This window comes from Galleria mellonella, unplaced genomic scaffold, assembly GCF_026898425.1.
Source record: "Galleria mellonella isolate WM207_F2 unplaced genomic scaffold, CSIRO_AGI_GalMel_v1 utg87, whole genome shotgun sequence".
Classification (NCBI taxonomy): domain Eukaryota; kingdom Metazoa; phylum Arthropoda; class Insecta; order Lepidoptera; family Pyralidae; genus Galleria; species Galleria mellonella.
Genome location: NW_026442166.1, coordinates 3,409,892 through 3,425,758, shown reverse-complemented (window position 1 = coordinate 3,425,758; position 15,867 = coordinate 3,409,892). Strand labels below are relative to the sequence as shown.

The following is a 15,867-nucleotide window of genomic DNA, read 5'->3' as shown; positions in this document are numbered from 1 at the left end:
ACACCCATGGGAAAGGAAGGGGTAGCCTATTTTATGCAGGGACCACATGAGCATATTAAATATTAGGTCTCCCCCATAAGGAGAGTTTTTCCAGTACTTGCAATGCTTAGCAGGTAGGTTGGCAACCGTTGTAAGGCTTCTGGTGATGTTTTAAAAGAGACGCCGCTGCTCATCCTTCGACCGATTAAGGTCCCTCAGTCACCTCATACGACACAAATACAAATACAAATGTCTTTATTGTGGATCATAGTTCAAATTAAGGTATTACAACAATTAAATTGAGCCAATTGTGAATATATGTATTTGTTATGTATATATGTATGTATGTATATATATATATATATATATATATATATATATATATATATATATATATATATATATATATATGTGTGTGTGTGTGTATGTATGTATGTATATATATGTATTTATGTGTGTTATTTTTTATGTATTAATTTTCTATTATTATTCATGTACTTTTATTATTTACATATGTAGGTATATGTTTTTATTGTATTATATGTTCAATTTTTTACTGGGTATTATTTAGTTTATCTTTAATTGTACCTACGGTTATTACCCTTACACATTCTACAGTTTTCTTTCAGCTTCTCAAAGGTTGACTGTAAGAGATCCCTTTATGGGATAAGTCCGCCATTGTATATTAAATCATTTACCAGTGTTTAATCTGAGTTATATACAATAAAGATTTTACAATACAATACAATAAATAGTATCTCTAGCTATATAAGCATACAATATATATATTCTTTATTGCACTTGTAAATTACAATGTTAATGCATTTATAAATATTGTGAGCAAGGGTGGACTTATCTCTGACAGAGATCTCTTCCAGTCAACCCAATATAATACAATATACGGAACAAATATAAATAAAGTATATGTATTATTTAACAGTATATAAAACATAACATTTAAAATTATATAGTGAAATATAATTTTAAATGTCACCCATGGGAACAGAAGGGGTGGCCCATTCTATATCGAGACCACATAGTAATTAAATGATTTCTGTAATTAAATGGTAATAAAATGTATATAAAGACCCATTTGTCCATACCAGAGGAAGATTTTGTACAAAAGTCGTTTGCTTGGGCACCTCTGTTCCATTCGTGTTTCAACCGTGAAGCAGTTGTGTTTGCATGGCTGTGTTTCGGTTTGAAGGGTAGGATATGGCGTGAATTTACCGGGTACAGAGGAATAACACCTGAGTCCTCAGGAATGGCAACGCATGGGGGGTATCATGGGCGAAACAATATATTGTGTTATGTCCATGGTACTGCTCATGTTTATAGGCGACGGTTACCACTTTACATCAGGTGGGCCGTTAATTTGTTGGCCATTCTAAGTTGTATAAGAGAAAAAAAGGATATAAAGACCCACAACACAATTAATTGATCGTTAATAAATAATGTAATTATGTAATAAATAATATGGCTATGTTATAAATAATATCTTCCGGAATAAACAAGTCTTTTGATAAAAAATAAACTTGGAATGATTCATCCGATCGAGAGCTCCGGTACTACAGAAAGATACTGGAGCGAACTATTTTTTTTAATAGGGTAAAATAGAATGGTATCCCCAGGGATGACGCAGTTTTTTTTTAATGGGTGATAATGGTATGGTAACCCCCTCTGCGCGGGGGGAAAGGGATTGTTAGTAATGGAAACTGAGAATCCCATTGCTAGCAATATGCCCAACCAGGTCGACCTCCTCGCGGTTCCCCCTGGAAACTATCATGGTTAATTCCTGATGAATTCATCATGATGGGCTAACTGACCTGTTTTCATTGTCATCTATCACCCTTCACTGGTGCTCCGCCAGCGTATCCCGTTAGCGCAGGCGGAGTTATCATACCATTTTCACCCATCAAAAAAAAAACCCCTCTGCGCTATCAATATACACTGGCAGGACACCAGTGATAGATGACTGATGAGGATGAAAGCAGGTCAGTTAGTTCATTCTGACGAATTCAACTAGAATTGAAAACTAGACTCCCTGCAACGCATTTCAGGTCGTCACTCTATCTAGTGGGGGGTCGTCCTACACTGCGTTTACCCGTACGTAGTCGCCACTCAAGAAACTTTCTTAAGAGGTATCCATACAGATCACCTTTGTACAAAGTATGCCTCTGATGAATATTAGTCAATTACCAAACACACTTCGTTACCACTGCGATGAAGATCGGCTAAATCCAAAAAACAATACACATTTAAAAATGGCGCCATGCAGCCGCCATATTGAATTATTTCGTAAAATCTATAGCCAGTATCACTTAGCATGATGTAAGGATTTTAACAATACCATATACATCCAAATTTGTTCAGGCATTTAGAGGTTATGGTGGAGTAAAGAAACTTATATACTAATGACGCGAACTCTGAAAACATTACGCTCCTTTTTTGGGCAGTCGTGTAAATCATTCATTCTGCAGTAATGGACAATTGATTTTCAATTGTTCACACTCCATTATAGGACAAGCGTAACGAATTACTATGAATGTATATTTATATATGTTATCATAATAGCTCATTCACGTACTTACAAGGTCAATACCTACTGTTTGCAATTTCGGCCAAGTTTTATCAAACAAGCGATATCTTATCAGTTCAGTGTATTAAGTGAAAAAACCTGTCAAGCGTGTGTCGTGCTCCTAATAATAGGGTTCCAAATTAATAAACAAATATTACAGCTAGAATTGCATTTAAAAAATTATGTTTCTATGTTTTCTAAGAAGAAAGGTTCTTGAGTGGCGACCTCGTACAGGCAAACGCAATGAAGGACGAAACTAGACTGGAGTGACGACCTCAAATGCGTCGTAGGAAGTCAGTGAATGCAGGTAGCTCAGAAGCATTCCTTATGATAATCTATGGGAGGGAGGATTGATATCGTTAGTAATGCGGACCACCAGTTACATTGCTAACAATATACCCTGTCAGTATACTATCTCTCCCTTTAGTATTCTTTTTCTATGTTCTCTCCTCATTTTCCTCCGTTATTCTCTCCGAATGTATTTTTTTTTTTTTTTTTTATAGAACTTAGAATGGCAAACAAGCTGACGGCCCACCTGATGGAAAGTGGTAACCGTCGCCTAGAGACATGAGCAGTACCATGGACATAACAGAGTATACTGTTTCGAAGTATGTGTGCTGTATTTACTGTACTTATTATTTTTTTACTTGGTGCAATAAAGTATAAAATAAATAAATACCAAACAAATCAAGGTAAGCAACACGTAGTTAAACATCGAGACAAATTTGTGAGATACAAGTAGATATTTTAATTGACTGTCGAATTTTGATTTGATTGCGCTGATTTTTTTTTTTTTTAATCTTTTCGACTTAGAATGGCGAACAAGCTGACGAACCACCTGAAGGTAAGTGGTAACTCGCCTCGTCTGTTGATCTAAAAGAGGCAAGAAGTTTTAGAGACGGATAGGTTGGACGGTGAAAGAACTGAAATAGAGTTTATAAGAATATGCGCGAGTTTTTTTTTTTTTTTAATGGATAAAAATGGAATGGCAATCCTGCCTGCGCTGGTGGGGCGCCAGTGAGGGATGATAGGTGAGAATGAAAAAGCAAATTAGTTAGCCCTGTGAGAGTTATTAAACGAATGTTAGTAAAGAATAGTTCTTAAAATACAAATTTCGTTATCATATCAAATTGAATTATTAATATAAGAGATAGGTCAAAGAATAGTGACACACAATCAACCTACTTATCACTAAATCTTGCATTGAAACTACTCAATGATATTTTGAGCCAGTATCCGCAATTGGATGTATTTGCCTCCAACTTGCTGCAGTTTCGTCGGGTGACCACAGAGTATTTGTGTTCAGACGTTTTTGTTTAAGTCTTTTTATATTATTCTTGTTGTATATGTGTAATATTCCTTTTTTTATATGTTGTTGTATTCATGTTTTCCTGGGTGGGTGTATTGGAAGACTGTAAGGCTCACCCAGTGGATGTAATAAATAAATAAATAAATGTTTATTTATTCATTAGTACAAATATGTGTACATGGCGGACTTAACGCTAAAAGCATTCTCTCCCAGTCAACTATACGGAAGTGTCAGAATACTCGAATGCGGTACCAGTAATAATTAATATACATATATACTAAAATTTAACAAATATATATTAATAACAAATATACTTATACAGCCCCGTGTGATCCCAGCATAGAAAGGAGCACCCCTTCCTTTTCCGTGAGTGTCGTAAGAGGGAGCGGGAGGAATGGGCAGCATTGCCCATATTGAAACATCGCTAAAAGTCTAACTGCGGTTGCCAGCCCGCCCACCAAGCATGGCAACTACTGGGGAACTCCACGTCTGGGGAAGGCTTATGTTCAGCAGTGGACAGTTAAGGGCTGAAATTATATATATATATATATATATATATATATATATATATATATATATATATATATATATATATATATGTGGAAGTAATATATAGTATGTCAATATATAAGATATACTATATTGTACTCAACTATACTAATAGTACTTGGTTTATCGCTTGATGACGGTTACCACTTTCCATCTGGTGGGCCGGCAGCTTGTTCGCCGTTCTAAGTTGCATAAAAAAAAATACTCTTGATTCATAGCTATAGCTTCGCGGTAGAAGTGTATTAAGACTTTATGCATTGTTGCCTAATCATTTTCTAACACGCTATCGATTCTCACCTATCTGAGTAATGATTAACAATTACCACGAAGTTAGATAAGCGACCCTCGTGAGTCATGGGCCCAAAGTTCCATCTAGCGCCACAAATCTACATTGGTTTTTTTGACAAAAGGAATAATGACCCCACCTGCACTATTGGTATACACTGGCGGGACACCAGTGAGGGATGATTGGTGAGAATGAAAAAACAGGTCAGTAACACATTGTGACAAATTCAACGATAAATTAGTCACGATGGTTTCCAGGGAGAACCGCTTGAAGGTCGACCTGATAGAGTATATTGATAGCGATGGAGACTAACCTGCCCATTACTAACGATCCCTCCCCCCCCCCCCGCTATCTACACTTAGGTCGATTTTGGGCGCCATTACTGTAAATGTATCTCTAAAATGAAATTTCAGTTTGATAACACATCGAGATCTTTTTTATAAGGGTCAATGTAAGCTAATTTTTTAATAGATATATTTAAGTCAAAATTATTGTAAATTTAGTAACTGTCCAGTGCTGGACATATCTGTGCCTCTAGTGAGAAAGGGTATAACTCAAGTTATAGCCTTTTTCTTTTTTAGGCTACTTTAAATAAGCAAATTTTTCTCTTTCGAATGGTATAAGAATCGTAACGATATCTTTAAAAACAATAGAGATAGTAAACATGTAAAAGGCTACAATTAACAAAATATTTGTGGTAAAAAGTCATAATTAGAAATAAAACTACAATATTTTACAAAAATTATTTTTGTAAAATGAATCAGTTCGATTTGAACCCTTTTACACTATTTAATAGCGATTATTTTTTATAGCGTAAAATACACAACATTGTTTTTCTTCAATACTTCAATAAAATAGTTTTAATTCAACTTAAAACTATTTTCACATCATAATTTTAATATTTTTGTTAAGTGTGATTAGGTATAATAGAATTATTTTTAAAACTATAGGTTTTACACAAAAACCGACAATTTCATAAGAAAGAGGAGAAAAAATTACTATAAATGCAATCATTGACGTGTTCAATTAGCAAATAATAAAAGCAGCAGAATTTTTTTTCTTTATTTAAAATAGTTTTTTGGCTCTCCTGAAAAGTGACCATTTTGAATTGAACCTTTCTCACTAGAGGCACAGATATTCTCCATAAGGGGAGTTTTGCCAGTAGTTGCCACGCTCGGCAGGCGGGTTGGCAACCGCTTTGGAGATGTTTTAAGAGGGACGCTGATGTCCATCCCTCGCCCTCTCTTAGTTAAAATTATAAAACACTACACCAAATTGGATAATTAAAAAAAATTTTGTCGTCAACTGTTCGGTAGACACAATAAAAATTCCTTAATAGCGTCGACATATGAAATACATTAAGGTCATCACAGCCAGAACGTGTAAAATACGAGCAAATGTATGTACATTTAAATTTAGAACACGTGTTTAGACTTGAGAGTAGACACTAGATTATCAAAATCGGTTCTAAATTTCAAGCTCGAAAGCGTAGCTGCTGAACATAACCTATCAGCATTTTTAATATTTTATTTTTAATTCATTTATAAACTAGTTGTTTGCCCGCAACATTGTACGTGTGGATTTCAGACGTAAAAAAAAACAATGATATAGACCACTGCTAGATAGTGTATCGAAATGAAACTTACCAGTTTTTTAGTTAAATCTTTTACAGTTACTATGGATCTAAATTTAAGGTTTAAAAAAAAAAGTATATTTTACATGATACCGGAACAGACATCATCATCATCATTATTCGTCCACTGCTGGACAAGCCTCCACCATAGACTTCCATAAAGAACTAGAAGAAAATGCCGTTTCTTTACAGTGTTTACTATTGTGGGGTTTTGACAGTAGTTGTCACGCTTGGCAGGCGGGTTGGCAACCGCAGATAGATCTTTTGAGATATATTAAGAGGAACGCTACCGAAACAGACATACAGACAGACAGATAGACAAAGTTTCTTAAAAGTTATTGTTTTGGCTTCCAATGCACTTATTAATTTCCCTAATATCAATTTTTCATAAATAATGGGAATATGAATATATATATATATATATATATATATATATATATATATATATATATATATATATATATATATATATATATATATATATATATATATATATATATATATATATATATATATTCACTGGGTTACTATCCAAATATATTTTTACGGAAGAGGAATTGGTCGTTGTGCATTGATAGATGAAATATTTGCCGATATAATTAGCAAGCATGAAGGTGACATCAGGAGCCTTGGATCTTTGTTAAGATAAAATTACACACATCAGTGATAAAAGAGAGGTTTTGTTCAAGTAAACTTAATTATAAGCTGAGAAGATAGCCGTCTGGGTCCCGGCATAGAATAACCCCTTCATTTCCCGTGGGTGCCGCAAGAGTTGACTAAGGAACTCGTATGGTGGAGGGATGGGCAGCAGCGTCTCTTTTTAAACATCAAAAAAGACAAACTGCGGTCGCCAACCCACCTGCCAAGCGTAGCAAATACTAACAAACCTCCTTAATGGGGGAGGCTACGTTCAGCAGTGGACAGTTAGCGGTTGACACAACAAACTGAAAAGAACGGATAAGAAATACAACTTTCTTTTTTTTTCGATAAAGTGGATTTTACAATTATACATTTGTACAAATACATATTAGAACAAGAGTATTTTTTTAATTAATAGATAAATCAAGTCTATTATTATAAATATTATATTTATTTCTTATTTATTTTACAGTTTAACTTTATTATACAGTTTAATTGTATGACTTTGTACAAAAGTCGATTGCTTGGGTACCTCTATCCCATTCGTGTGTCAACCGTGAAGCAGTTGTGTTTGCATGGCTGTGTTTCGGTTTGAAGGGTGGTATATGGCGTGAATTTACTGGGTACAGAGGAATAACACCTGAGTCCTCAGGAATGGCAACGCATGGAAGGTATCATGGACGAAACAGTATATTGTGTTATGTCCATAGTACTGCTCATGTCTATAGGCGACGGTTACCACTTTCCATCAGGTGGGCCGTCAGCTTGTTTGCCATTCTAAGTTGTATATAAAAAAAAAATGTACTTACATTTAACGGACTTAACACCGGATAGTGTTCTCTAGCAGTCAACCATTGGGCAAACAGAGACATAGGTTTTTTTTTTTTTTTATTTTATAATGGATGGTAATGGAATAGTACCAGTGAGGGATAATAGGTGATAATGAAACAGGTTAGTAGACCCATCGTGATGAATTTAACAATAAATCAATCAGGATGGTTTCCAAGAGAAATCGCGTGGAGATCAAACTGAATAATTATATTACTAGTTAGGGGGGTTACTAATCCCCATTACTAACCCACTTCTCCTCCCAGAGACATAGGACCACCTCCACGTGGAGGTGGTCCTATGTCTCTGGTCATAGGTCTCCCCTCCTGGAGACCATCGTGCTGAATTCCACGTGTATTCATCACGATGGGATAACTGTTGCTAACTTACTGGTGCCCCGCCGGCGTATACCGTTAGTACGGGCATTGTCCTATTTTTAAAATAACAACCACAATATATTGAGATTGGTAAAACAAAAAAATAAAGCAGAAAATACTGACAAAATTGTGAAAACATGTACATTTTACTCCGCAATGTTTAAATAGCTTTTTGAATTTAGAACGCAAAATTTTAATAATTTGAGATTTACAAAATCCACTTGTAGATTTTACTAGCTGTTTTTTGCTCTGCAGACAAAACCAACACGTACATTGACAATCAGCGCTGGAGTAAAACCTTGATTGCAAAAGTGACGTAATCGTGTAATACAAAAATAATAAAAAACAACTCAGACGATTAAAAAATCTACTTTTTTGGGAAGTCGCTGAATCGAATTATTGTTAAGGAGCAAGCACTTTGAAAAAAGATAAAAAATTTCAAAAACTTTTTATAAACAATAATTGTTGACTTATTGTTAGGAAGTAATTTGCAACTTAAAACCGCAAGAGTCTTGTCATATACGTACGCATTTATCTATCGACGTTCTAGGTCAATGAACATCAGAGTGTATGAAAAAAATAAATACCTTATTGCAGTATATTAATTGTGAAGCTAGATAAAAAAGCTGGTCAAGTGCGAGTCGAACTCGTGTAACGAAGGTTCCGTAAAAAATCATCAAGTTAATTTTTGTTTTTTATAAATTAGTTAACAAATTTACGGTTTTCAGATTTTTTTCCTTTACTTATGCTATATGATATTATTTTTTGCCAAATTTCATGATACTAAATCAACGGAAAGTACCCTATAGGTTTTAATTCCCATTGCGAATGTCAGAATATGCGATATAAATGGAACGTAAACGGCCGTATCTTTTGATTGCATCGATTTAGAAGCTTGACTCTTTCACTGCTTTAAGAGATTGCAGATTACTTTCAACTTGATACCTCCACGCGTTCCTAAGAAAAAGAGTCTTGACAGACGGACGGACAGACAACGAAATGATCCTGTAAGGGTTCCGTTTTTTTCCTTGGAGGTACGGAACCCTAAAAGTAATAAGTTCCACATAATTACGCTCAACACCAACGCCTGGTCTTATATAGCTATTATTATATATATATATATATAGGCCTTCGCCATAGACCGCCATAAGGAACGATCCTGAGCCACCTGAATCCACTGGCTCCCTGCAATGCATTTGAGGTCGTCACTCCATATACTGGGAGGGTCGTACACTGCGTTTGCCCGTACGGGATCGCCACTCAAGAACCTTTCTTCCTCATCGGTTGTCGGTTCTTCGAGCTATGTGACCAACCCATTGCCACTAATGTATATAATATAACAATTATTAGAAATAACTCGAACAAACGTGAACTTAAAAAAAACCACTTTATTTGTAATTTTTCTAAATATTTTTTTTTATACAACTTAGAATGGCAAACAAGCTGACGGCCTACCTGGTGGAAAGGGGTAACCGTCGCCTATACGCATGAGCAGTACCATGGACATAACAGAGTATTATCTCGCTTTGTTTTTTGTGTATGTATGTTGTAATTTGTGTGCTGTAAGTAATGCAAATAAAATTATCTATCTATCTATCTATCTATACCGTTTCGCCCATGATACCCCCCATGCGTTGCCATTCCTGAGGACTCAGGTGTTATTCCTCTGTACCCAGTAAATTCACTCCATATCCCACCTTTCAAACCGAAACACAGCCATGCAAACACAACTGCTTTACAGTTGAAACACGGATGGGACAGAGGTACCTAAGTAAACGACTTTTGTACAAAGTCTCCTTCTGGTTTTGGTTTCAAGTTTGAGAATAAAATTTGTGAATATAATATTACAATCTGTTTATATATCCAATATAAATTTAATCCAGTATAATTTTAATTGTCAAAGCTCAAATAAGACCATTTACCTGTACACATATATTTTCTCCTAAACCTATACTAAATATTACGAGGTCTGTCCGGAAAGTTCGTATAAAAGTGTTCTGGAATGCGAGAAAGAGGAGTGGGGAGGCCAGGTAAGCGCAGGACCCCTTCCTTATGTCCCTAACAATGCTTCAGTTCTGGTCTGACCGCCGTGCGGTGCGAACTGGCTTGTCACGCCATCTGTGAAGTTACCTCTTAACGAAACCCCGTCGGCATGGAGCCCGCTTCCGTTGAAGAGCAGCGCGTCGTAATCAAGTTTCTCTCGAAACTCGGCAAGAATGGCCGTGAAATTTTTGCCGATCTCAGAACAGTTTATGGGGATGATGCTGTGAAGGAACCAACCGTCCACAAGTGGCTAAAAAGATTCAGAGAGGGCCGAGAAAGCGTTCAAGATGACCCACGTTCAGGACGTCCTTCCACTTCACATTCCGACGAAAACGTGGAAAGAATTCGAACTTGTGTTAATGGGGACCGTCGTTTAACGGTCAGACAGGTGGCTGAAGAGCTTAATTTGGGCAAAACCGTGGTCCACGAAATTCTAAGAAACGAACTTCAAATGAAAAAAATTTGCGCCAAGATCGTTCCGTGAGTTTTTGAGTAAAAATTCCATTACGGTGACCGAACACCCCCCCTATTCGCCGGATTTGGCCCCGTGTGACTTCTTCTTGTTCCCAAAAACCAAATTGGTACTTCGGGGGCGGCATTTGGGGGACATAAATGAGATAAAAAAAGCTACGACGGGGCAGCTGAGAAACCTACAACCAGAGGACTTTCAAGGAGCCTTCTCACAGTGGAAACGGCGTTGGCACAAGTGCATTATGTCACAGGGGGAGTACTTTGAAGGGGATAAAATTGATTTACCTGAATAATTGTAAAATAAAATTTTTAAAAAACTTTTATACGTACTTTCCGGACAAACCTCGTAATAGTTGTAGCACTTCAGCTGCCCGCTAACAACATGTTTTCTAACTGCATTGGGTTGACTGGAAGAGATCTCTGTCAGAGATAAGTCCATCCTTGCTCACAATATTTATAAATGCATTAACAATGTAATTTACAAGTGCAATAAAGAATATATATATGTATTGTTGCCTGCTTAATACGCGAAAATATTGTTGCCTTTAAATTATTATATTATTTAAATGCTCCTTTCCACTCAGGGTTTGCTAGAAAAGAACTTTTACAGAGTTAAGCTCACCTGTTGTACATCTTTATTTGAAATAAATTATATGAATGTAATTTTTTGTGTACGAAAAAGTATAAATAAATAAATTGACGAACTAGTATTCATTTAGACCAAAATTTATAAAGCTCTTATTTGGTCTCGAATTCTAGGCATTCTCTCAAATTATCACCACAAACCACCAACGTTTCGACATTATCGCTGACACAGGTCATACCGATAAGAACAATGTAAAATTTCGTTGTCCAATACTCAGTATTTGGTTTAATTTCATTAGACCCAGTCAACATGACATTATTTATTTACATTTTATTGATTTCAACAATTATATATAAAGAATCAAAAGTTTTGGGGCAATGTACAATGGAGTCATCTAGCATACGTATTAAAAGACCCATCTACGATTTCACGATCAATTTAGCAACAAGAATTGCTCAAGAGAAGGATAACCATTTCATATCATCCACGTTGTCGCAGTGGACGCTAATTTCGGAACTTTCATTGGGAGCTACGGACGATACGCTAGAGGACATACAAAAAGTACTTAGACTTCACAAACACAGGTGTTTCAATGAAAACTATTGGAAAATTATCAAGTCTTTACTAGATTCCGGTGATGTCACTATTGGAAGATCGTCAATGATAATTATAGATAAAGAATTTGAGTTAAAAGACGCATTCAGTAATAGCATCACAAAAACGGGACTATGTGAAATATCTTTGCAGGATTTCGAAGAGACTATCACTTCGGCGACGGCTGTTAATGATTATGTGAATCAAGTAACACAAGGAGTCATAGATGATGTAGTGACCCCCAACGACTTTGACAGTTTGAATCTTATTTTAATCGATGCTTTATATTTTAAAGGAACCTGGTCTAAAACATTCGCAACCACTAATACCGATACTGCATCGTTTTACGATGAAATAGGTAATCGAGTGGGTGAAGTTAATCTGATGTATGTCAATGATAAATTTAACGTGACTACGATTGAACAAGTAAACGCTAAAGTACTTGAACTGCCTTATGGAACAGATAGCGGTTTTTCTATGTTGATATTCCTGCCCGATGTTGGAACCCAGCTATCTTCTGTTATATACAACTTAAAGAAAATCAGTTTGGCCACTGTGTTCAGGAAATTCGAAATGGAAGGGCCACGTACAGTGACAGTGGAGATACCGAGATTCAAGATAACATCAGATCTGGACAATTTGAGAGAACTACTCAGCGATATGGGTTTGAAGACAATGTTTGACAGTACTAGAGCGAGCTTCTTCTACCTATCGGATCAACCTCTGTACGTTTCAGACTTCATACAGAAAGCTAGCATTGAAGTGACTGAAGAAGGCACCGAGGCAGCCGCGGTTTCTGAAGCAGGGTTAAGATGGAGAACTTTGGATGAGGAATTCATTGCGAATCGACCATTCGCGTTTATAATCGTGAATTCTCGTAGTCAATTGCCATTGTTTATTGGGGCTTACTCAAAGCCGAGTGTTTATTGAGTTTGTGTAAAAAAAATAATTTGCAACATTGTTTTGTATTTATAACTAATGCATACGACATCTTTCTAACATAACAAAATAAAATTTGAGTATGATGTATTGTAGTAGAAATAGTAATAACCTATCTTACACGTTATATAAAACTAAATCCTCCTTCTAAAATTATAGGCGTAAAAATAACTTCTTCGTATCATAACGCATTAAAAATAAAACGTCCACCACTCCTCATCTCCAGGATGTCGTAAGTGACTAAGGTATTAGAATAGGCTATGAAAGGAAAATTAAAATAGCAACCCTAGTTGCTCTAGCAGTAAACACTGACTGGGTACCAATGAGGAATAATAGGTGAGGATGAAAACTGATCAGTTGGTTATGACGAATTGAACAAGAATTAAACACTATTGTTTTTTTTTTAATGGGTGAAAATGGAATGGTGCACTCGCCTACGCTATCAGTATGCGCTGGTGGGTACTAATGCGAGATAGTAGATGAGTATAAAAACAGATCAATTTACCCATAGTGCCGAATTCAACAATAATTCCCAGAAGGAACCGTGTGGATGTAGACCTGATGGTATAGTGCTCGTAATAGAATTTTTATACCCCATTACTAACAATCACTCTCCTCCAAACACGATGGTTCCCAGTGGAACCTGACAGAATCATTATTATCATTATCATATCAGCCATGATGATGAATGCTGTCTCATATCCGATGGCTCCACGAAAAGTAAAAAAGTACATTATGTTCTTATATAGCCGAAATATTCACTCACATCCTGGTGTGGGCACTACACAATTCTGGACTTGGGGCACTAACCTCCCTCCCCCCCCCTGCCCTCCTAATTGTGCCTACGCCATTAAGACTGCAGCGATTCAGCAATGATACAGTAGATATAAAAAGACCAAGATACAGTTGCGATGCTGCCCCCACCCCCTCTAGACAAGATACAAACGAATCTATAAATAAATTCGCTACGGTCAGTGCTCGGATGAGAAAGAACGAGATAGAAATAGCCGCCACGAGTATCTCACGGACCCGTTAGCGATAACGATTCTATCGATAAATTAATTTGTCTTGGGGTGCTTAATCGCTTTTATCAGATATTGCAAATGCATCAAAACACTACAACTAATGATGCAGACAAGCGTCAACGATATTTGGTACCTACTGAATCGCTGCAAAATCTGTAGCTCGCTTTATTGAATTAGTAATTGCGCCTTGACAATTTTTATAGCAAAGTCACGAATCGTTTACGAATGGAATTCTTACTTAGATTGCTTTATCAAAACCTACAGGCGTATTTCAGTGTTTCTTGTGATGAAGCTTATACCTTTTTCTTTTTTAAGCAATTAATATAGTAATATATTTATATTAAGCCTTAATTAATATATTTAAGTAACTATTTATTTAGAGAAAAACTTATATTTTTCTCTAAACAAATAACTATTTGAATATGTGGTATGTTACTGACCATCATAATACGCCTATATATATTTTTATATTGATTTTATATTGTTTTATGTTTTTACAATTCTGTCATTCGTAGTCTTTATGTTTTACTGATGAAGATGTGATAAAATATCAAGCATCTTAATTATTTATTACCAGTTTCTCTTAAAATATATAATAATATACATATCTAATAGTATATAATAATAATAATAATATTTCTTTATTTACGGATTACTAAGATCCATTTTTGTTAGTAACAATTTACTTAAACTATGTTAGTAGAGAAAAAAAAAATACAAAATTCATTTTATGGCCCCTATAATAATTTTGACCCACAATGAGAGGATCGGGCTATCGTATTTATCAAATAATGTATAAGGAGCAAAGATATTATTATTGTTTCTTTATTTATTTATTCTTTTGCACATTAAAATATGTCTACAGTGTGGACTTAACGCCTGATGGCATTCTCTATTAGTCAACAATTATGTTAAACAGAGAGAGTAAATGGCGGTTCATTGAAAAAAATTACATAACGAAACAAAAATACTGTAATTTGAAAATAAAATAAATATTTTCATGTTAGTTTGTTTGTAACGAATATATTCCAATACTACTCAACCGATTTTAAAAATCCTTTCACCTGAAAAGAGCTGTTATCCAAAAAATAATATTGGATAATAGACTTTTAAAATATTCGAAAATAAATATCCGATCGATACCGGCGATATCGAAATGTGTGATAACCTTTTTCCCGCCATCAATGTTCAGAGGAACTCAATATATAGATATCGAATCGGTATCTGTATTACCCATCTCTAATGTGAATACAGTTATACCCCTTATTTTTTTTTTATGAGTGACAGTAGAATGGCAACCCTGCCTACGCTATCGATGCTGAGAACCAATGTGTAATTATAGTGATGATGAAGACAAGTATAGGTAAGTTAGTACGCGTACTTAATGGGGAGAGGTGTTTTTTCTTTTTTACTCAATTTTTTTTAATGGATAAAAGTAAAGTGGTAACACCGGCTGCGCTGTCAATAACCCTTATGTTGGCGGGGTACCAGTGAAAGATGATAGGTGAGTATGAAAGCAGATTAATTATCCCATCGTAACAAATTCAATGATAATCAACCATGATAGTTTCCAGGGGAAACCGCGTGAAGGTGAACGAGATGAGGGCACATCACTACAGGTTGTTAGACCCCATTTTTTTTTGATGGGTGAAAATGGTATTGTAACCCTGCCTGCGCTAACGGGATACGCTGGCAGAGCACCAGTGAAGGGTGATAGACGAGAATGAAAACAGGTCAGTTAGCCCATCATGATGAATTCATTAGGAACTAACCATGATAGTTTCCAGAGGGAACCGCGAGGAGGTCGACCTGGTTGGGTATATTGCTAGCAATGGGATTCTCAGTGTCCATTACTAACAATCCCTTAACCCCCTTGTGAGACCCCATTACGCACCATCTATTATGAGAAGTTCAACCCATGGAGCAGAACTTTTAGCTATACGCAAAAACCATGTCTAAGAGCACATAGGTATGCGTGTTTTTTAACGAGTCAGGCCCCCCTGGAAAAATTTGAAATACATCAATAGATAG

General features: G+C 35.8%; 1 protein-coding gene across 1 annotated transcript; it reads left to right on the top strand.

Annotated features, from left to right (window-relative positions):
• The first annotated feature begins 11,541 nt into the window (after nucleotides 1–11,541).
• LOC113513298 (serine protease inhibitor 77Ba-like) lies at nucleotides 11,542–12,901 on the top strand. The gene has a single exon (XM_026897292.3). The coding sequence runs from the start codon at nucleotides 11,588–11,590 to the stop codon at nucleotides 12,800–12,802; it is 1,215 nt and encodes a 404-aa protein (XP_026753093.1). The 5' UTR covers nucleotides 11,542–11,587; the 3' UTR covers nucleotides 12,803–12,901.
• The last annotated feature ends 2,966 nt before the right edge of the window (nucleotides 12,902–15,867 follow it).

Coding starts and splice junctions, on each gene's coding strand:
- LOC113513298 (XM_026897292.3), top strand. CDS start 11,588: ATGACATTATTTATTTACATTTTATTGATTTCAACAATTATATATAAA.